Source organism: Lissotriton helveticus, chromosome 4_1, assembly GCF_964261635.1.
Source record: "Lissotriton helveticus chromosome 4_1, aLisHel1.1, whole genome shotgun sequence".
NCBI lineage: Eukaryota > Metazoa > Chordata > Amphibia > Caudata > Salamandridae > Lissotriton > Lissotriton helveticus.
The window spans coordinates 1,063,400,535-1,063,424,603 of NC_136063.1; the positions used below are offsets into that span (position 1 = coordinate 1,063,400,535).

A 24,069-nucleotide genomic window follows, 5' to 3' on the forward strand; every position below is an offset into this window, starting at 1 on the left:
TTAAAGATTAAGGACACTTAGGAGAGGGCTTTGAGCAAACCCTTTCAAACTTAAAACGTTCTAAGGCCAGCACCCATGTGAGCACCAGAGTACTTGTGTTAACTAACCCAGGGAAGCCGGGTGCATAGGTGTGAAATGGTGTTGGGAATCTTCGTTGTTTTCAATGGTGTGATGCTGCAAAGTGCTGCTGCCGTGAAGAGGAAAAGTGTCCGGTGTGATCCAAGCCTGGATCGGAGATGAGAAGAACCTGGAAGCAGAGGGGACAGAGTCTGGGTCACTTCAGGGTGACCAGGGGCTCAGTAGACGAATGCCCTCGGATGTCGGGTGCTTCAGGTGAGTTGCCGCGACGCGCGACTCTGCAGCCACTGGGACCAGGAGACGTCAACGATGACCTAAGTCCGGAGGTGAGCTGTCCCACGAAGGATGTCGAGTGCTGGGGGGGGGGGGTGTCAGTGTTCAGACGGAACACCAACAAGCCTTGGTAACTGCAACCCACGCGGTCAGAGGAAATCAGCTTCGGTGAAGACCAGCAAAGTCCTTGGGACTCTCCAAGCAATGGAGAATCAGGGCAAGTCTGGAGAAACCAGGACAGCCCACAGAAAGGTAAAGTCACCTTCACAGGGACCCGCAGGCCAACGGACCAGGCATTGCTTAGGGACCTCGAGAGGGATCACAAAATACCAGGCCAAGGAACACTCGTCGAGTGTAAGCCAGCAATCTTCGGTGGAAATACTGCTTGGGGTCAGGACTACAAGAAGCCAAAACACAGCCTCAGGGTCTCCCAGGGGTGGCAGAATACATGCTGCAGCCCCTGGGAGGTCTCAGAGGTGCCTTGGATATATAGTATACCATATACTAGGGACTTATAAGGGTACCCCAGAATCCAATCTGGAGTGTACCTAAAGTACATGCAATCAGTTTAGAGGAGAAAGCAGCTAGGCTGGGGTCCTGGATAGCAGGATCCCAGCAAGTCTAAGTCGAAAACAGTTAAACATCAGCAAAAAAGTGGGGGCAACTATAAGAAGCAGATCCTACTCTCCTACAGGCACAGTGACTGGGGTCATAATTAGCAGTATACCAGTCAGACTAGTCAGAAAACAGAATGACACCAGCAAAAAGTAGGGGTAATCAAGAAAGCAGATCCTACTTTCCTACACAACCCCCCCAACGAAAGGAGATTAGACTAACCTTGCTGTAGGAGAGTAGGGTCTGCTTCCTATGGTTAACCCCACTTTTTGCTGTGTTTCACTGGTTTTTCAACTTTGGTCTGGCTGTGGCCCTGCTAATCGGGACCACAGCCTAGCTGTTCTCTCTCTAAATTGATACCATGTACTTTAGGTACATACCAGATTGGTTACTGAGTTACCTTGTGAGCCCCTAGTATATGGTACCTTAGGTACCAAGGGCATAGGTACCTCAGAGGTCTACCTGGGGCTGAAGCAGGTATTATGCCACCCCTGGGAAGCCTTCCAAAATGGCACCTCAGATCTGCACTTGCAGCCTGGGTAAGGTGGTGTAAGCACCCCTTACTGAGTTATAGTATACCTATAACTGCCTATATATATATATAGACACATATTAACCTACAAGTCCTATGGCAGGCCTTGACAATCCTGAAGGCAGAGTGCTTGGTTTTGTTTGAGAGGGTGCCCTAGCATGGGCTGAGCCCCTCTGCAGCTTTCGGAAATCCTTCCTTATAGCTGTTCTATGATAAAGCCATACCATATACTTTTAAGTGCATTATAATCCTCGCGGTTAACGCTAACTTTGGTTTGGCTTTATCAAAACATGTCGTGTTTGGTGTCAAACTCTTTGGAATACTACCCACCCGCCAGTTCTGGTGGTGGGGTATCATTCCACCCTTCTAGAGGGAGAAGACATGTACACACTTGTATACCTGGTTAAAGTTTAAAAGAGCCTCAGCATCACAAAATGGATGCTGCTGCCAGAGACACAAGTCTGACCTCCTGCTGCTGGACGAAACTCCGGCAGGGGAGGCTTGGGCAATAGGTTTCCTATCCAGGGAGGTGCCAGCACCTCCCCAGACAGGCTTTATTGTATTGGGGCAGGGTGGGTTGCATTCAGTGAAAGCTTTTCAGACACTGCCTGGGGCACACAAGGAGCTACATGCATTTCCCAGTTCAAACCGGTTGATGGGGCACTCAGCCTCAGCTCTGGCGCAAAACTGGACAAAGAGGAAGTGGTGTAACCACCCCCTCCCCAGGTCCTCCCATAGGTGGGACCCTAGATTTAGTCCAACCCCTAAACTTAGTATAAGTATAGGACCCCAGTCCCTAGGACTTTAGATTACCCTGGACGAAACTCTGCAACATATATTACGGACCTTCGACATTCCATATCGACTGGAAGACGGAAGAAATCTCCCTTGAGGTCAAGGAGTGACCTCCCTGTTCAAACAGGCACCTAAGAGCATCTTGCCAGTCTGCATTTTCGAGGCTTCCGCCGGATCCCGAAGAATATGCGACACAGGACGCGGACTTCCAGACATCTCTGAGGCCGACACGAGATCCCAGCAAAGCTGAGACCCGCAGCCGTCACAAGAGACGTGGGACCGGAACTCCTGGACATCCTGCAATTTTGCAAATGCACCTACTTCACAAAGTTGCCGGAAGCTGTGCATTGGGCTATTTGGAACCCTTGCCCGGGCACCTTTTGCACCAAAGCTCAGAGGCCAGCACTCCACGAGTGTCCCGTGAGTCCCCTTTCTTCACCGCAGCTCAAGGCTTCTTTGCGATCTCTAGTCCTTTGGCTAGTGGGTCCCCACGAAAGACAATCCTTTGTTCCTTGGGCTTTCCTGGTTACTCCAGACGTGCCCTGACTCCCCTCCAAAGGGGTACCTCAGACCTTGATGGTCTGCACCGAAGCCAATCTGGTCTTCTTGCGTGGGTTGCTGTTGCCAAGGCTTGCTGGGTCCAATCCGGCTTCTGACGCTGCAGCACTCGACATCCTTCGTGGGACAGCTCGAATCCAGCTCCTGGTCATCATTGACACCTCCTGGTCCTCGTGGCTGAAGAGTCAAGCTTCACCTACTTCACCTGAAAACACCCGACATCGGCTGGCATCTTGCTGTCACCATCCTGGTCACTGACTAGTGACCCAGACTCTGCCCCCTCTGCTTTCAGGTTCTTCAGATCTCCGATCCACCCTTGAATCCACCCCGACACTTTTCCTCTGATCGCCTGCAGCACTTCTTCGCATCTCTACACTGGAAGCAACGACGAAACCCGACACCAAAAGACATCTATGCCCCCGGCTTCCCTGGGTGAGGTAACACAAGTACTCCAGTACTCCCGTGGGTCTTGACTCTCGAAGTGTTCTAGTCTAAAAGGGTTCCATCATAGTTCACCCCGAAGTGTCCTTAATCTTTAAAATTGTAACTTGTATTTCCTCCATAGAAGTCAATAGGTGATCCGTGACTGTGTTTAGACACTGCATGCGTCCCGCGTGGGCCTCCTACATCCCTACCTTGGGTGGTTTCTGGTTGCCCCAGCGGTTCTATGGGCCCTAGGCCTAGCTTCTATCTCTCACCTGGTTCTTATACCACTATTTTAGTATATGGTTTGTGAGGCCCCTAGGGCAAAACGTATACTGTGCTATTTACTGTGTGCTATTTAAAGTTCTTGTATTGTACTTGTCTCTCTAGCCTCATAAAGAGACTAGAGGGGTTGTGTTTAGAATGAATACATATATATTTGATATGTACCTTGTGTGATGTACTTTCATTTGATCATTCAAGAGATTATAGACTGGTAAAACAAGCTGCTTTACATTCCTTCAAGACTTAGTCTGAAGGCTGCTCCCCGCAGCTACCACTAGGATAGCTTTCTATAAAGGTTGTCTTTAACCTACCATCAATATGGGTCGTTTGGACTGGTGCATGGTGCCCACTAGAATAGTGGACATCATATGGCAGGCCAAATTCTCACACTTGCCCAGTTGAGTCTTCATTTTCTAGGTGGAAATATTTGGAGAGTCCATCCGCGTTGGCATGGTTACTCCCAGGTCTATGTTCCACAGAAAAGTCAATCACCTGTAGGAAAATAGACCCCCTCAACAGTTTGGGATTTTCACCATTCATCTATTTAAGCCATAAGAGGGGCTTATGGTTTGTCGGAACAATGAAGTGAGTACCAAACAGGTATGGCCTCAAATTCTTCAAGGCCTAGAAAACAGCAAAGGTCTCCCTCTCAATAGCTGACCTACATTTCTCCCTGGGGGTCAACCTTCTGCTTATAAAAGATACTGGTTGGTACTGGCCATCTGCATTAAGTTGTGACAAAACAGCTCTTACTCCTTTCTCAGAAGCATCTTACTGGACAATGAAGATTTTGGAGTAATGAGGGCTTGGAAGAATGGGAGCAGAACACATGGCCTGCTTCAGGTCATCAAATGCTTTCTGACAGCTAACTGTCCACTGAACTTTCTTAGGAATCCTTTTGGAAGTGAGATCATTAAGGGTAGTCACAATGAACCTAGACCTCTTAACAAATCTCCTGTAGTAACGATGTCAGGCCCAAGAAAGCTCTGGATGAGTTTGGGTAGTGGGAGCAAGCCCAACCCATTATTGTCTGGATTTCGCTCTTCGATGGTTGAACTTGGCCTCCAGCTACCAGGTGGCCCAAGTACACAGTCTTGCTCTGCTGATCTGGCACTATGTGGCCTTGATGGCGAGGCCTGCCTTTTGCAGTGCACCACAAATCCTTCTCTAGACTCGATTACCTGTTCATTCCTCAACCCTGGATTGGGAGGGTGGACTCTATGTCCATACTCCCGCGTGGCCTGTCGGATCATTCCCCGATAACAATGGACTTGCTCTTGGATAGGAGGCGGCAGCCTTTTCGATGGCGCCTTTCCACGTGGCATTTGCAACAAGACAACTACCAGTCGCATATGAGAGAGGCCATAGCACACTACTGGGACGACAACGATAGGCTAGACACCGATGCCATGACCTTGTGGGAGGCCCTGAAACCTGTGCTTCGTGGCATCGACATTGCTTGGTGTGCAGCGAACCGTAGGACCCGTAGGGGGGCCATTGAGGAGGCAGCGAATCAGGTCCGCAATTTAGAGGCGGAGTGTGCTTCGGGGGGGAGTGTTGATGCTGTAGGGCGATTGCTATGTCTTCAGCGGTCGTACACATCCTTATTACTAGATGAGGCCCGTCAGCTATGGATGGCTACGCAGAGTAGGATATACCAATGGGGTGACAAATCCAGCACGATGCTGTATAGGCTCTGCCAAGGTGCTTTTCAGGCACAGTCCCTACCGGGACTCCGGGATGAGGCGGGGGACCCTGTGACTGCCCCCGAGGTCCTGGCCGCTACCTTTGCGCATTACTATGCGGCTCAGTACACCCCCCGGGAGGCACTCCCGGAAGAGGAGGTCGATAAGTTCCTTGCGGACCTTCCACCCAGGGCGCTTTCGGATGAAGGCCGTGCTCGGCTTTAACTCCCGCTGTCGGCGGAGGAGCTGGAAGCGGCGCTGGGGGAACTGAATGCTGGAAAGGCCCCTGGGCCCAACGGCTTCCCGTGCGAGTTTATGAAAACGTTTCATCTCCAGCTGGGGATGCGCTACAAAAAGGCGCTGGAGGCGGCCAGAGAATGTGGGCGCCTGCCGGCGGACTGGCGGCATGCGGAGGTTGTGGTTTTCTGTAAACCTGGGACGCCCCCGGAACGCCCTGAATCATACCGGCCGATCTCGCTTCTTAATGTTGAGGCGAAAATCCTGGCAAAGGCCTTAGCTAATCGCCTCCTCCCATATATCACAGACTTGGTCCACCCGGATCAGGCCGGGTTTATGCCCCACAGGGCAACGAGACACAACATCAGACGGGCGCAGTTAGTGGTGGAGGCGGCACGGGCGGCGGGGATTCCGGCGGCACTTCTACTTGCCGATATTGATAGAGCTTTTGATTCGCTGAGTTGGACATATCTCCGAGCGCTCCTGTTTCGCCTCAATTTGGGACCGCATTTCCTGTCATATATACAGCTATTGTATACGGACCTGACGGCATCTGTGAGAGTGGCGGGGGCAGTCTCCAGCCCCTTCCCTATAGGCCGCGGCACCCGGCAGGGTTTCCCCCTTTCACCTTATTTATTTGCCCTGGCCATGGAGCCGCTGGCGGCATGGGTGCGGATGGACGCACAGCTGCGAGGTGTTGAGTGGGAGGCGGGGCCGTCTGATAGAATCGCGCTCTACGCCGATGATGTTCTTTTCTTCCTAACGGACCTGAATAGATCAGGGCGCAGGGTCCTTGAAATAATGCGAATATTTGGCGAAGTGTCTGGTCTCCACTTGAATGTACAGAAATCAAAGCTGTGGGTGCTGGGGGAGCGTGGTGGCATGGGTTCCTGGGCATCAGCCCTACAAGAGACGGCGGGTGGCATTAAGTACCTGGGCGTTTTTCTGACAGATGTGCCCGGAGTCTCCTGGTCACGCAATGTACTACTTGTTTGGGACAAAATATGATCTGATATGAAAACATGGTCTAGGATGCCTTTGAATATCTATGGCCGCTCTGCCATATTCAAGATGGTGGCTCTCCCTCGTATTCTATATCAATTACAAAACCATCCGTATCCTATATCGCCGCAGTGGTTTCGACCGGTAAACTCGGCGTTACGCCAGTTCTTATGGGCCGGTGGGGCGGCAAGAGTAGCGCTTCGCACCTGCTTCCTCTCTACCTATTGTGGGGGGCTGGCCACGTCAGACGTCCTGTCTTACTACCAAGCATCACATCTTTTGGTCCTAAACGAGTGGTGGTATGGGGACCGGGGTGACCCGGCCTATGCCCTGGAGAGATACCTGATGGATCCAGACACGCTGCACACTATCTTGTACTCGGCAGCCATCAGAAAGAGGCTCCCGATGGTCACCCAGGTGGTCTTTCAGGTGTGGCGTGGAGCTCTCCGCCGCATGGGGTGGTGGAACACGCTGACGAGGGAAACCCCGCTGTGGCACAATGGGAGGATTCCGGCACCGGCGTCCTTACGGGGATTCAGTGGCTGGGATGCGATTGGTATTTCGGCGCTGGGTCACGTCATGAATGGCACGACCCTTAAGTCCTTTCAGGCACTACGAGAAGAATATGATATGCCCAATACTCAATTCTTTAGATACTTACAGCTCCGACACGCCCTGTCCCCCGCATTGGTTGGTTTGGAATCTTTGCCGGAGTTCAGTCACCTGGAGGCAAAGGTATTCATGGGGGAATTAGAAACTAAGAAAATATCTAATATATATCAAACACTCGTTACACATTGCTCCTCTTCCCTCGATAAGTTGCGGTCTGCAAGGGAGGGAGATGTAGGAGACTTGGAAGAGGGGGATTGGAGAGAAGCCCTGGAGGCCCCAAGGGGGGCAGCAGTAGCAGTGCGCTTGCGCTTTATTCAATTTAAGTACTCGCATAGGGCCTACTATACTAGGGACCGCCTGTGGCGGGCTGGTCTGATAGCCTCCCCTGACTGCTTGCGGTGTGGCTGTTCAGTTGGCACCTTTCTACATACGGTGTGGGCGTGTGCAGGGTTGCTGAGGTTCTGGACCGGTGTGTGGGATTGTTTGACGGAGGTGTTGGGCTGGGACCTCCCCCGCTCACCGAAGCTGGGCCTTCTCCATGTCATGGAACAAGTGGGAGGAAATATCTATAAACGTCATCTGCTGCTCCTGGGCCTTACGGTGGCTAAAAGAGACATAACTCGGGCTTGGAAGGACACTAGGGCCCCCTTGGTGGAGGTGTGGTAGAGGGGCATGGACTTTAACATGGGGCTGGAACACCCGGTATTTGAGGCCAGGGGCTGTCCCAGAAAACATTTCAAAATCTGGAAAAGATGGGCGGACTACAGAGGTCTGTGGCTGGACCCTCCGGCGCCACGGGATACTGATGCAGAACATTTACTTGTTGACTCTGGGTGAAACGATACACACATAGATGCTGATTTCACTATGCTCTTTATCATGGACCATGTAGGCACTGTGCGGGGATGGGGGTGGGTACCGGGCGGGGAGTTATAAGGGTGGGAGTTTGGGGGCAGGGAGTTCGGGGTAAGGCAATTATATCGAAATGTTGATTGAATAACTGGTATGTGATGGATAACTATATACACACTGCCTTTCTGGCTTGGAGGGAGCAGTGCCTTCTTTGTATTCTGTCAACAGCAAAAACTCCAATAAAATTTTGTTCTGAAAAAAAAGGTATGCTGCACTATAGGATTCCAGACCTGTGAGAACTTTGTGCACCAACTTCTGAAAAATGGCAGGTGCATTTTTCAAGCCAAAAGGCATTACAATAAATTAATAATGCCCATCAGGGGTTGGACATGCTGTTTTGGCTTGGCATCCTCAGACAGTCTGATTTGCCAGTAGCCAGCAGTCAGGGCAAATGTACTAAGATACTCGGCTGAGGCCAGAGTATTAATTAGCTCATCTGCCCTAGGAATTGAATGGGCATCAGACTGCACTGACACCTCTGTAGTCCACACAAAACCTCATCTCTCTCTTACCTTCTTGTGTGTGAGGTTTTGGCACAAGGACTACTGGACTACCCAAGGGATCTCTGAAGACTCAATGACCCCCAATTCAAACATCTTTTGTTGTGCTCACTGGAACCTCAGGTCCCACTGCAGAGCCCGCATATGGCATCTGCCATGGTCGACCAGCAGGATGCAGGAGGCCATCAGACCAAGCAGCCTGAGGGTCACCCTGACCGAAACCCGGGATAGAGGCTGAAACATCGGAATCATAGCCGAATATTCCGGACTCTCTGTTCGGGAGGTTAAACCCAAAACTACGTAGTGTCCTGAACCGCTCCGATGAAGAGGAGCTTCTGAGAGGGGGTCAGGTGTGACTTCGGCACGTTGATGGAGTACCCCAGTGAATGCAGGAGGTTGGCCGTAGTCTGGAGACAACAGCCTGAGGTGAGCCCGACTTCAACAGGCAGTCGTCCATATAGGGGAAGACTGGAACGCCTGACCTCCGAAGATGAGCTGCGACCACGCCATCACTTTCGTGAACACCGGAGGGGCGCTGGTAAGACCAAAGGGGAGCACATTAAACTGAAAGTGCTGATGGCCTCCCATGAACCGCAGGAAACGCCGGTGGGCTGGTAGGACGTGGATGAAAAATTAAGCGTCCTGCAAGTTCAACGCTACCATCCAGTCTCCAGGGTCGAGGGCAGACAAGACCTGAGCGAGCATCAACATTTTGAACTTCTCCTTCCGGAGGAATCGGTTGACGTTTCTGAGATCCAAGATAGGACGCAGGCTTTGTCCTTCATGGGCCCCAGAAAGTAGTGTGAATAGCAACCACAACCTACTTCTGTGGCAGGAACGGGCTCGATGGCTTCCTTGGCCAAGAGTGACAAAACTTACCGTTGGAGAAGGGCCATATGATCCTCCGATATGCGATGGTATTGAGATGGCATGGATGGAGGGGTAGTCTCCAAGGAGAGGGAGTAGCACTTTTGGATTATTTGCAAAACCCACCTGCCCGACGTGATGGTACGCCAGTGGGGTGGGGGAGGTGAATGGCGAATCCTGCTGCCCACAGGCGTTTGGTGGCCCTGAAAGGTCGGAATAGGAGGGTTTGGAGGTTGCAGCAGAGGGGGCTGTGGTGGACTGGCCGCCCGCTGGCCGCAAGAACCACTGGTCCCCACGTTCCTGCACAGAGGCTGAACAGCTTGCACCGGCCTGTGACCCTGGGTGGGACGTGGCAGGGCATCCCTTCTGTAGCCACGAAAGGGCGCCAGGTAGACTTCCCAGGGCAGGTCGTGGAGAGGCCCAAGGACCTCGCCGTAGCCCGAGAGTCTTTAAATTGCTCCAGAGCGTTGTCTACCTTGTCGCCGAAAAAGGCGACGGCCATCAAAGGGAATGTCCATAGGAGTGGATTGGACATCCCTGGAAAAAACAGTCTATGCCAACCAGGCGTAGCGTCGAAGGGCTACTGATGTGGAAATCGTCCTGCCTAGTGTGTCGGGTCAACAGACATGCAGTGTTTACCGACCGCAGTCCCAAGCTGGAGGAAGAAAACATTTTCTTCCCAAGGTGGTCCAGCTTTTTGGATTCCCTGTTGGGTGGTGCGTTAGGGAATGCGCCTATGGAATTGGAGTCTTGGACCACCAATCTCTCAGGGGTGGGGTGTTGGGAGAGAAAAGTGGGGTCGCCTAGGGCCGGGCGGGGGTGTCGGGCAATCATCCTGTCCACAGGAGCCCCTGGGTTGGACCTAGACCAGGTGCCCAAAAGGATGTCATTGAGGGCTTCATTAAACAGCAGCAGGGGCTCCGAAGAGCTCACTGCTGGTTAAAGGACCTCTGTCAGGAGGTAAGTCCTGACTGCCACCCTAGGTAGCTCAAGGTGGAGAGCCTTGGCCGCCCTACACAACACCACTACGTATCTCTCTTCCTCCTCCGTAGCCACGGTAGGAGAAGACAACATGCCAAGGTCTGGTGAGGTATCCAGATCACTGGCTTCTCCCAGTTCCTTTCTCCACTCCTGTTCATAAGCCAACTGGTTGGTTAAAGGGTCCCCAGACCACTCCCAGTCCTCCTTACCCTCCTCTGGCTGCCAATCTGGTCTCAAAGAGCCAGGGTAGAAGAGGGACACAAAAGTACCCGTCGGATCTGGTGTCGGTCGACGCCGGACCGACTCGTGTCTACCTCGAGGTGGAGGCAGGGGTCGACGTCAGCTGGGGACACAGACAATGCCGGTGGAATCGGCACTGGGGGGGGCGTACCAAGAGCGATCGGCGACAATCCAGATCCAGGCCTGGATCCAAGGGGACCCTGCGGCGCTGAGGCCGAAGCCACCAGCGCCGAAGGCCCAGGCCTTCCAGCATATTCTGCGGGACCCGAAAGCCTGCCGGCGGAGTCGGGCTGCCCAAAGATGGCGTGCTTCGCTTCGTAAAAATGACGAAGCTGGGCAGGGGTCGCTCCCTGTCCCGGGAAGGGAGGAAACCCAGAGCCGAACCTACGGGCTCCACACGCGGAGCCGCGGGAGGGGCACCACCCGCAACCCTTGTCGCGTCAGCCGACGGACGGGGCGAAGTTGAAGAGCGACGATGCTTCTTCAACTTTTTCTTGTGCTTTGCCTTACCTGAGTGTGAAGACTTAGACGAAGAATGGTGTTGGCTCTGCGACCGATCCGTTGACCTCCTCTGCGACCGGGACCTCAAGTGACATGGCGCCGACTGCCGGGCCTCGAGTAGCTTTCGGGTCCACTCCCGCAAAGACTACGGGCCATGATCCGCCAGTCAGACTTGGGGTCGTGGTCGCGCTCCTGGCAGTAGAGGCACACACGGTGTGGGTCCGTCACCGACATCAGTCGGTTACAGGAACAGTAGGCTTTGAAGCCGGGCCTCCCTTGGGCACCAGGAGTCCATGGACTCGAAAAACGAATTCAACATAAGTCAAGAAAAAGTCAATCAAAAAATGACTGGAGGTACCGCTCTCTCCGGATCTGCTCTTGCTGGCGCAGAAAAGAAATAACTGACATCAGCGCATGAGGGCGGCATCTATGTAGCTACCGCGACGTCATCCATGCGACCCCGGTGACGTACGCTGAGTCGACTGACTCCACCTTCCGATGCGCAGGGGTACTGCTCACGAAAAAAAATCCGGATCCAGTCTGAGGCCTGGGGGTACTTCTAAGGTAGGGAGTCTACAAGTAACTGTTTCTTTCAGTTTATCTTTTTAACACCTTCGCCGCTCTGCACATTCCCCTGCTGTGCTGGGGGTATGGGGGATTCAGTGCATTCATGACGAGCTGGGCTCGTCATGAGCGTGTGAGCGCCCTGCTTCATGACGAGCCCAGCTCGTCATGAGCGTCGAAGGGGTTAAAGGCTGGTTGATATGAGTCTACAGTGAATTTGCAATTTTTAACCCCAGTTTTAGCATTTAACTTTTTAAATGCTAAAATAGGGAAGAGTGGTGCTGATCTTGGAATAAGGCATGTTGAGCAATCTCTGTTTAGCCTGATTTACAACATCAATGCCATTATTTACATAGTTGTGAACTGTAGATTATAGTTAGTCCTACTGAATGGAACTATAAAGGGAAACATTGAGGTCATTGTGGAGAGGCTTAAAATGAAGGCATGGGGAAAACACAGATACAGAAAAACACAGTGGATAAAGCATGCAGCTATAATGATACAGTACCTGAATACAGCATGGATCAGAATACTGACATGAGACTAACTTGGGAGAAGGCTCCAACATACAAGGAAGAAAAGCAACATGAGGAATTTGGAGAGGAAAGAGGAAAATGAACAATCACTGTGTGTTAAATACTGTTGGGGGCCACAGTGCAAGCATGAGATTGGGTGTCAATCATGGTGGTTGTTTTCCTCTGATGTCCCACGGTTGATCCAACTACAGCACTGCAAACTCGGTCAAGTACAACCCCTTCAGCACTTGACTCTCAGTGGTAGAGATGCCTAGTACTGACAGACTTCTCAGGAAGATAGTGTGGTGGTGCACAAGCTCAGGACTCAACAAACGCACAGTAACGCAATAACTAATGAAAAATTACTTTAATGCACACTAAAACGAACTACTACATACAGAGAAAATATAGTGTCCTGGGCGCCAAGTTTAGTTGGCACCTCTGCCTGCTACATCGCCCTCTTTCTAGTCTATAGCAAAATATGGTTAATCTTTCACAATTTACGTATACAGCTCTCAACAGCTGAAGTTGAGTCTGTGGTGGTTTTGGTGCAACATGAAAGCTGCCGAGCTTCATCTCTGTGTGACATCTCTCTCGCTTACAGGAAAGCACGTGATCTGGCAGATCTGGAAAGGCCTCTTCTGTAACTGATATGTGTTTGGCGAGATTGCTGCTTCATATAGCCAATGGCTGTAGGCGGCTATCTCACAGGTAGGGATGACAGAACCCCACAGAAGACTAGGTCACACACAACAGATGGGAAGGTTGTCTAGGATTGGCGCAGCTTGGCTCGGGCCAATTTCATCCTAGTGTTGCAGCCACGCAGTGGCTGCCTTCAAGGGTGGTGCAGCCATACTCAGGCCAATCTCAGCTGGAAAACAAGATCACTCATCAGCCTTACTTCTCTCAGGCAAGGAGACTGGGTTCAGTCCGAGAGGTCTCCTAGTATGGCGATGGTAGAGACCTTGCCAAGTCGGATTCCAGACCAGAGTGAGCTTTGGCAATCTTCGGGTCCTGTCATCACGGGTGCCACCAGGAACCACCCACGGCAGAGACGTCCCCCTCCCCAGTTCCCTCCCCACTCTCACCCATGACACGCTCACACCTGACACAACATCTCTCACCCACAACACGCCACCCCCGACGTCGCAGCCCCCGCCTACATCACCTCTACCCCCAGCACCCCAGTATATGGCCCACCTGCTGTTAACGCCCCACACTCCCCAAGCACAGTCACAAATCTCTCCACCTCATATACTAGCCGCCCTTCTAACATGACCCCTTTTACCCACACTCATACCCCCCCCATCCCCCTCCCCCCTGAAATAACAACCCCCACCCACAACACGCCACCATCTGAACATACCGCCGCTCGGAGTTTACCCACCCCCCTCCCGTCCCCCCCACAGCAGAGACGTCCCCCTCCCCAGTTCCCTCCCCACTCTCACCCACGACACGCTCACACCTGACACAACATCTCTCACCCACAACACGCCACCATCTGAACACACCACTATTCGGAGTTTATTCACCCCCCCTCCCAGCTCCCCCACGGCGGACACCTCCCCCTCCCCAGCTCCCTCCCCACTCCCACCCACGACACTCACCCTCCCAACAAAACATACAGAACATACCGCCTCCCCTACCTTAGCATCCCCCTCTCTCCCACCTCCTACTCTCAGCCCTCACTACCCTCTTGTCTCCCCCAATGTATTCAACATTCACTCTCTCTTCCACTCTCCGGCACCGTCTCCCACTGACGGCACGACCTATGCCTCCCACCCTCCGCCCTCACCTACTTCACCCACACCCCTCGCCCACAAACACACCCACACTTTGAATGCCATCCCACTTATTAGCTCCACAGAACGTTCCAACAACGCTAGTATATCCCCCCCTCGATACCCTGCCCGCTTTCCAGCTCACTGCTCAACGATTCACCACTGGCTCTCACCACCAACCCCATCCCCAATACACCTCCTGACCTGACCTTATCCACCCTCCAACAAGTCAAAGAGGATATTCTACAAATCAAAAAAGATGTCCACGCAATCAAAGACCTTCTCTCCTCACAGCCCAGTCTACCTCACACCCTCCATCCACCCTACAAACGACGCACCCTCCCTACATACCCTCGCCTCCAACGACACCCGCGCTGGCCGACTATCCCCGTTCACAATAACTCCCACCGCCCCCGTCGTGTCCTCAACCCACTGTCGGACCGCGACCTATGCTCTCTCCTACGCTCCTATGGCCCAGGTCCGGTAAAACACATATCCAACACACACATCCCCATACCCACAATTCTTACAAACCCTCTGAGGCTCCCAACACACAACAACAGAGGTTCCGTCCCTAACAACCTCAGAAAAATTCCCCTCACACTAGAAAGCTCGACCACTCTTCTCTCTACCAAACTCAAATGCATCCTACTCAATTGCAGATCGGCCCAGAGACACTCCGCCGACATCGCTGATCTCGTCTCAGCTATGGATCTAGACCTAGCCATTCTAACGGAAACGTGGCTTACTGAAGCCTCTACCCCGATTATGGACATACTAGTCCCCCCCAATTATCACATCATCAGGCTGGACAGATCTCCTGGCAAGACGGGCGGGGGAATTGCATGCATCTTTAGGAGCAATCTCTCCGTTACGAAAGTCAACTCCCCCTCCCTTTCCTCCTGTGAACTCCTCTGCCTCGACATCTCCAGCGAGGGCAAACAAGTTTGTGCTTTACATCTCATCTATCACCCGCCTGGTGACAATCTCATATTCACCCAACAACTCATGGACATGATCACTTCCAATGCCGGTCGGCAGACCACCCAAGTCTACCTGGGTGACTTCAATCTCCACTGGAGCGATCGGAAAGACACAGTAGTGAATAGTCTCAAAACTTTCCTTAATGCGCTTGACCTCTCCCAGATATGCGATAGACCAACACACGACAAAGGCTCGATACTCGATCTCATCATTGCCAAAGAGAACTCTACTCAACTGGAGGCGATACAACGCTGCGACTGGTCAGATCACCACATTATCACCTTCTTTATCAATGAAAAAGTTAAACCTAACCCGGCTCAACCAATCAAATCCAAAACGTGGAAAAGGGACATGAAGAATCTTAACCCCTCTACCCTGCCTCCCCACATCGGCAATCGCCTCCTTCCCCCTTCAGGTAGCTCGGATGTTCACTCACTGTTAGATCACTACCTTGATTCTATGAATACAATAATCAATGAAGTCGCCCCACTGCAACTGAAGAGAGTCTCCACCAAAATTTCCAACCCCTGGTATGATGATAGACTCAATGACGACAGGCGTACTATGCGAATGGCAGAGCGCACATGGAGATTGGACCCTTCAGCACTGCACCTCAAAAGGCTTAAGAACAAGAGAAATGCCTACTTCAGGAAAATAAAGCGCACAAAGTCGGACTTCTTTAGCCGGCAGTTGGACCAAGCAAAAAACAGGCCAAGAAAGTTGTTCGAACTAATCAAGACCCAAACAAAGACACAACCCTTACAATCACAACTAGCGACACCCCACACTGTGAAGCCTTCTCTGCTTTCTTCAAGCTAAAGACTGACAACATAAGAAATGACCTCATCATGGATGTAAGCCGATTCCCCAACCACATCAGAATGTCTAACACTCAACCTAAAAACAAGGCATCCTGGCTGTACTTCGATACCTACTCGGAAGAAGCAATACACAAACTGCTCTGCACCTTGAAGCCCTCTAATCACCTCACAGACCCTCTACCTGCTAATGCTGTAAAAGACTTCATCCCTTTGCTCCTCCCTCTCTGGACCAAAATCATCAACAGCTCCCTACAACAAGGCCTCATTCCAGACTCCCTCAAGGTGGGGCAAGTCACGCCTATACTCAAGAAACCTACAGCTGATCCGTCTGACCTAAACAATTACCGGCCCATCACCAATATCCCCACCCTGGCCAAACTGCTGGAGAAATGCGTCCAACTCCAACTAACAAAACACATTGATCAATTTGACCTCCTCAACCCTCATCAATCAGGCTTCCGAGCGAAACATAGCACAGAAACAGCTATGACACACATAATTGATGACGCCCTCCAATTTCTGGATCGCAATGAGTCCTGCCTCCTCATCCTTCTTGACCTCTCCTCAGCATTTGACACGGTCAAACATGAGAACTTGTTGGAGCTGCTAAGCACTAGAATGGGTCTATCGGGAACTGTTCTCAAATGGTTTTCGTCCTTCCTTCACAACCGGTCTCAGAAGTTCAAGATCAACAATACGCTTTCTACACCCGCGCCTGCAGATCTAGGTGTTCCACAAGGATCCTCCCTCTCCCCCACACTGTTCAACCTCGTCATGGAACCGCTCGCCACCCTGCTCCAAGCCTCCAATGTCCAATTCCATATGTACGCTGACGACACACAACTTTACCTAAAGCTACAATCCCCGGAAGATATCAAACATCTGAACTCCACGCTTATCAACACTCAATCTTGGCTGGCCGATAATCAACTCAAACTAAATGCTCTGAAAACTGAGGTCCTACTCATCTCACCCCCGGCGAAAATTTCCACCACCCAAACCTGGCTCAATAACCTAACAGCACTCAATGTCCTTCCTACCATCGTGGACTCGGCAAAATCCCTAGGCATCACACTCGATGCCAAGCTCAACATGCAGCAGCACGTTAGCAAAGCCACAAAAGGAGCTAATCTCCAAATCAACACACTGAGGAAAATTAAACCCTTCCTCCCTGCCGAAGACTTCAGAACTGCTGTACAAGCTTTAGTCATCCCTCGAATAGACTACGGAATTGTGGCCCTCAGCGGACTCCCGCTATCCACAACAGCACCCTTAAGAGCCTCCCTGAACGCTGCCGCGAGACTCATTACTGGCTCAAGAAAACATTCGCATATATCCCCAGACTTAAAGTCTCTAAAATGGCTGCCTTTTGAAGCTAGAATACAGCTAAAAATCGCAGTTATGACACACGCGGCCGTACACCACAATGCACCCAACTACCTCGCTCAAAAGTTGTCTATATCAGGAGGTTCGAGATCCAATAGAAGTGCAAAAAATCTACTCCTGAAACCTCGTAGATTCCGGAAAGAGAAAACATACAAGCGCTCCTTCTCAGGAATGGCACCCAGGATTTGGAATGCGCTCCCTCCTGAAACCAGGCTTATCTCCTCCACTGCACTCTTCAAGAAAGAGGTGAAATCCATCCTTCTGGCCAAGATCTCCTGAACCTTTTAGGGGCTGGATCAGAGACTCTGCATTGCTTTGTATCACTGCTCACCCTGTCCTTTGGCACTATACTTCTACTTGGTGGGAACACTATTATGTTACTCTCTTACTACCAACCAATATATGATACACTCTGGTTTACTGAGTCACTCTCCCGATGCCCTCACTCAGTGTCCTCTCTATACTAGGACATTGGTATAAGACATCCTCACACCCAAGGTGTACCTGAACACCTCTGTAGTGGGATCAATGACTTGTGCCGTCTTATATTACTTGTTTACCTGATTGTATATTGATATGTCTTATGTATGTTATTATTACCCTACCATCATAGTGATTTTTATACTGCTCCCACTATCTCTGTACACTCCTACTGCCCCTGCCCTATCTTTGTGAAGCGCTCTGATATCTGTAAGGATCTTGTTCGCGCTATATAAAACTTTGAATCAATAAATAAATAAATAAATAAACCCTTGGGAGAAGAGTCTGTCTGCACCAGGGTACACAGATCAATCTTCCACATCATCCTCTTCTGGCGGACCCCACCAGCATTAGGGTTGTGCTGCAACTTACTCCTCCTGGACAGGGACTACTCCTGCATGGTTGGCAGGTTACTTCCCACACAAGTGGCAGGCTGGCTTCTAAGTGTTTCGGGTCAGATAAAGAACTCAACCAGCAAAGGGTAAACTCAAGTGATGTCTCTACACCTCTGGCAAGCTGTCTGCCAGACAAACACGAGGTCTGGTTGCACAGCAGTCCTCGGAGTAATTTGAGGAGCATTTTATTATTAGGCCATAGATAACTTGGAACTGGACCCAGAGGAGCAGTGGGTACCACTAATATACAGTCAAAGCAGACAGGAATGAGCATCGATTGTACTTTCAACACTGACTTGAAGTGGTCCTCTTTTCCAATGTCCTTTCTAAGCTGTATTCCAGCTCTTGTGTAGAGTGATGCTTCACAGCAGCGTTTTCTTCAGCCTGGAGCACCCACAACAGAGGAACGAAGAGCAGTGAGGTTTCTGTACACAGCTGTCATCAGATAATTGAAAAGTGTGATCAGAGATAGCCAAAACGGTGGGCTCAACAAAGGGCCCCTTCACCTTGTACAACAGTCTGCAGTCTCACCCTTCACCCCTACCATCCACCAAATGTAAGTGTCCAAGAAGACTACTCAGCAAAAAAAAACGAATTATATTTTGGCATGTCTCTTCCCCCTTCACTTTACTGGCTAGGCCTCCTCTCTCCAACTTCAGAAATCCCAGCAATACACCTCTACTCTCTCTGAAAACAACCTCACCTCCATCCCAGGCTCAAACACGCCTCGATTGTTTTGGCTCACTCATATCCATAATGCATGTACCACACACGTTACATATAAATATGAATACTACATACACCTGGGTAAGCAAACAGAAGTGGAATTTTATACTGGTGACTAAGTAGGCCCAGTCGTGGCTGCTTGTACTGTGAAGTGGTGGGCGGGGGGAGGGGGGAACAAAAAAGACAGAATTATAAACACATAAAATAACACTTGCCTGCTCCGACGGCCGCCCCCATTTCCCCGATCCTCGACTCCTTCCAGGAACTGCTGAACACCGTGCAGGCTCCCAGCTGCAAATCCCAGGCATGCTCTCATGCTGGGAATACTATTCCCAGCATGAACCTCACTGGGATTGATGCGAGATACTGGGAGCCTGTGTTGCCTCTCCACCCGGCTGTGCAACGCAGCTCGGGTTGAAGAAAGGCTAAGTGTGCATGCCCACTTAGCTGTGCCCACCACTGCACCCTCCTCCCTGGTGCTTGCTGCAGAGTCACATCACTAGTCAAGTCAAGTCACTAGGTCGGTTGCAGCCAGCACGACGGATAATACAATGATAATAAAAAAATGTATTACCATTTTATGTCCTTTGCCTCTGCTTTTTTCTGCTTGGGGCGATGCTCCTCCGCCATAATGGAGGAACCGCCCCCGAGTATCCCTTCTATCTAGTGACATAGAAAAAAAGGTCTGGGGTATGGCTTCACAAAACACAGTATGCTACCGTCACAACTCATTGTTAAAGACTAGAACAGGTACAGCAGTTCACTGTCTGCTCAATGATGTAATACCTGGTGTGACCCTAGATCAAAGGAGAGATCCAGAATATCACTCATTTCAAGGGACAAGCCTATGTCACTGCACACATGCTTGATTAATGTGAGGCTATGGCCTCTGTTCTGGGAATTTCATGTCATGTTATCAGTTATTTTACTTTCATGTTTTAAATAAAAATATTACATGGAATTTTGATGCAGTGTAACATGACAGGCTTAAAACACAATAATGTAAGCAACTCCCGTTTTCAACTGTTGTCTTTCTCAATTCAAAAACTGAAATTAAGTTCCCATTCAGTGAGAGCCCTTTTACATAAACCATTTTGACCTTAATATTACACTCAGAAATTAGTTAATTCAAAAAATAAAATGGCTTCAATCTCATCTCTCTTCACATCCGCAAAAATCTCAACTGTACAATTTGAGTGTATAATTTAAACACATTACAACAACCATAAAAATCATGTACCGTTTCTTAATGCAAGTTATTTATTCTAAGGCTTTTCATACTACGGGATTACAAACAGAAGGCAACTTAAAGAGGATTTTGTTGTATCTTTTGAACAATTTAATAAACTACCAAATACAATGCAATGATGGTGCTGCATCATTGAAATATACACTTCTAGCGTGTACTGTATATATGTTGAAATAAAACATTTGAAAGTATTTACCTTGAGGACAATTTTATTATCAGATGTTGGAGTTCGCCCTACCCACAGTGCGAACTTACATGGATCACCTTCCACATGTTCAGTAACACCCAGTTCTGACGTCTGAAGAGCGAAAACATTACAAGATTAGCAGCAGCCAACATTTTTCTGGTTGATTACAGTAAGACGCCTTTATTTGTTTGTGAGAGTAAAACAATTACAAAGTAATAAAGAGAGACAAAGCTAAAACTTTTTTTTATTTCAAGCAAACAGAAGAAAACGTTGAATAGCGTCAGTATTTTTTTTCCATATTACACTGTTTCTACTCTTTAATTACCTTCGATGTAGCCTTAAGTACAAACCAGAAAGACGTGTTCTCAACCACCTTTAAGGAATCGTGTGGTTCCACTGCAAAATGTGAAAATGCAAATAACCAAAAGGTGCTGCCCACCCCATAATTTTCTTTAAGTTTCAATCTCCACAAATCACGGATATGCTCTAGTATACACCCGACAAAGAGTTACCTAAGTTAAGTAACTTGTTCCTCTTGTGGCTACTCCCAACAACAGATTCCTCACCTTTAAAATATATACAAAAGCTGTTCCTACCAAAGTGGAGGGTCTGTGGAGTGGGCTCAGATCAAAACGTCTTGAAGGCACAAACAAGTGAAATGCCTTTCCCGTCAGACGTGTCGGTCAAGGGGGTAGTGCTCTGTGAAAATATGCACTGATGCTCACATTGTGGCCTGGCCTAATAGATGTCAATAACTGTCACTCTGCATGCCACCGCAGTCATAGCAGCCTTTGCCCTGGCAGAATAAGACTTAGAGCCTTTCCGAGGCAGCTTCTTGCCAGTGCATAGCGCATATTAAGTGGAGAAGTGTGGCTCAATGGTTAGAGCGGCAGACCCTGATGCAGAGGTCTAGCCCGGGACCATGGTTCAATTCCCCGCCTCGGCGGGTCTTGAGCTAAAAAATTCCACGGACCTGATAATTCTCGCCTCGGTGCCTATTCCAATCATGGAGTCCCACTCTGCAACTCTGGGCAATAGCTTGCTTAATCTCCACAACGGCCCCCACAACGCTAAGGATGCCTGGCCTCCACCTTGGGGGTGCCCAGGAGTGGACACCTCACAGGGAAAGCCAGGATGGGTTCCACAGCGGTATTCGTACAAGCGCCTTGAGACCCTTGCGGGTGAGTAGTGCGCTATACAAGTATCAATTTACATTTAATGGACAGGACAACACATCTTGACAATATCCTTTTACACCTGGCCCGCGTGGGGACCCAGTCGGGGCCGCTTGGCCCGAAGGCGCCGCGGAACCCGACTGAAGAGCGAGCGACCTCATGGCCCTAAGGAAGGACTCGATCTCCTCCGGTGTCACGTTCTGCCCAGGGACCGGTGGGTATGGAGCAGGCTGCGAGGCCTGCGGCTCCGGCGGAGCCGCCCGAACCCCCGGCCGTGTCGCGCGAGTGTCGGGGGGGGAGTCAGAAGAGCAAAGTCGCCTCTTCGACTTCTTGTGCCTCTTACCTGAGGACTTCGAGCCCGAAGACTGATGACGACTCCCGGAACTGTGGTGACTCCGGCCCCGCGACTGGTTCCTCGACCTCCTTCCAGACCAGGACCTCGAGCGGCGCGGGGTTGACTGCCGGAGCTCGAGTCGTTTGCTGGACCGCTCCCGTCTAGCTTTAGACGTCAGGGCCCGGCAGTCGGAGCAGGACTTGTCGTCGCGGTCGGGGCCCAGACAGTGAAGGCACCGGCGATGGGGGTCGGTAACCGACATCATTCGGCTGCAATCGACGCAGGGTTTGAACCCGGGCATCCCTACCGGCACCGTCGGAGTTGAGAGACTTCAAAAGATGATGAAAAAGGATCGAAAAAGTTAGTCAAAAATTGACTAGGGTACAACTTTTTCCGGAACGGCGCTTGCTAGCGCGGAAAAAAGAAGAACTGACGTCAGCGCGCGAGGACGATGTCTAAGTACTCTGGCGACTTCATCCCGGCGCCAACGACGCTGACGACGGATGCGGAGCCGCAGACGACGCCTATCGCAAGAATACTGCTATGCAAAAGTTTGCGGATCCAGTTTGACGCCTGGGGATATTCTAAGGTAAGGAATCTAATACTAACCTGTTTCTTTCAGATATTGAATTATTCATCCTAATATGCGGGGGAAAATCTCTTCTCGGAGGGTTTACACTATCTTTAAAGTTGACCTGACTGGGCATTGCAACCTTCGTATTGTTGGTTATTTGGGGACTTGCTACTGTCGCAAATGATTGCCTCTGTTGAAAATTTTTTGCCCTATTCTCCATTCCAGATTCAACAGATATTGGTTTCAAATTGTTGTCCCGGTTGGTATTATTGGCCATAAGGGCTTCGATGAGGGTCAGTCTAGCACCAAATTGATCTAGTGTGACTCCCACATAAAGATCCAGCCTTTCAACCGTAGTCGTTTGGCTCTTATGATCACTACCATGAGAGTCGGGTCTTCTGCTGGCTTCATCTTTGCATTTACAGGAACCTTTTCTTGCCCCTGATCTTTTTTTCCCTTGGTTGCCCTGTTTAAACATGTTGGGGACGGTGGCCTTAGATATTTTTATATGGCCGTCACCCCCTAAGGGTTCTACACTTGATTTATCTAAAGGGGCTCGAATTCTTTTGCTTTTTCTGGGGGGGTTGTATAGAGGAATCAGAATCACTCAACACAATCTCCTCAGAAATATGCTGACAGCCGGACCCCCCTCCCCCAGAAAACACAAGGGCTCTTTCTTTCTTTGCTGCATTGCTCACCAACCTACACAATGGGCCCTGGAGGAGGGCTGTTGTTGCCCAGCTATGACATTCCCCAAGGGGTTGCACGCATGTCCACAGCATTGGTGGGAAAAGGTGCCACCTATCACTCAGGGCTCGAGTCAGGGTACCACGCGGGGGGACGGCGTCCCCCCACTTATTTTAACGGGAGCTCGATAACTGGAGCAAATGGAGCCAGACATTCACTCTTTGGCCTTCTGGGGCGAGATCGGCGCTCATTCAGAACGCTGCTCAAGCGCTGGCTTCTCTGATGCAATCGCATATAAAGGGTGAGCGAGGAAAGGCAATGAGTCTGATGGTGCAAGCCACCTTTCGTGACGTCACTTCCTGTCCTGCTATCACTGTGTGTGCTGTGAACTTGCCCAGCATGCTCTTCATTCCCAGGCGAGAGCTCCCGTAAGTTCCCAGGTGGCATCGCACTATTCTTGGGCAGATTGCTGTGATCAAATCAGCCATCAAATCTGTCTGGAATGATACTAGCTCGAGAACAACCGACCTTAAATCACTCAGTGCAGCTTTTGCTTGCTTTCTCTTGATGTTGTGATTACCCTGGATTTTCCCTTCTTATTCCTTCTCCTCCTTCCACTTTGAGGTTCTTTTTTTTTCTTTTTCCCCCTTTATACGTTTTTCAAATATTTAATAAAAGAAAAGTTTGGGGTCAGGAGCTCTGGCTAGTGAGGGAAAAACTTGTGTACATGGAAGACCGCAGCAGGCGCCATAATGTTCGCTTCCTCAGTGTCCGGGCGGGTGCTGAGGTGGCCAATGTGGAGGGATTCCTGAGGACATTTCTACCTGCCTTGGCTGGCACTGCCATCTCACCTTCAACTGAGTTTTACCATGCGCATTGGATTCATACTAAGTCTGATTGCTGCAAAACCTTGCCTCGTCCTATCATCACTAGCTTCCTGCCACTCCAGCAAGCTTATAAGAAACAAATGGGAGAGAAAGGGTGTTTGACTGTAAGTCGGGAGGAAACTCCTGGTCCCTTAATCAGTATTTAACAACAGATGGAGGAGTACCTCATAGAGGCTATATAATGCCTCTCTTCAGAGGATATCAAGGTGCACACAGTGCCACACAACA

The 24,069-nt window shown here is 50.4% G+C and overlaps 1 protein-coding gene across 3 annotated transcripts in view; it reads right to left on the reverse strand.

The window, feature by feature from the left end:
* Positions 1 to 24,069, reverse strand: part of TRIO (trio Rho guanine nucleotide exchange factor) — a 4,034,553-nt gene that overhangs the window by 2,204,839 nt on the left and 1,805,645 nt on the right. For all 3 annotated transcript variants that reach the window (XM_078687660.1, XM_078687659.1, XM_078687661.1), the window contains exon 31: positions 20,194 to 20,295. In XM_078687660.1, the coding sequence (XP_078543786.1) occupies positions 20,194 to 20,295 (102 nt within the window). The remainder of the gene's footprint in view (positions 1 to 20,193; positions 20,296 to 24,069) is intronic.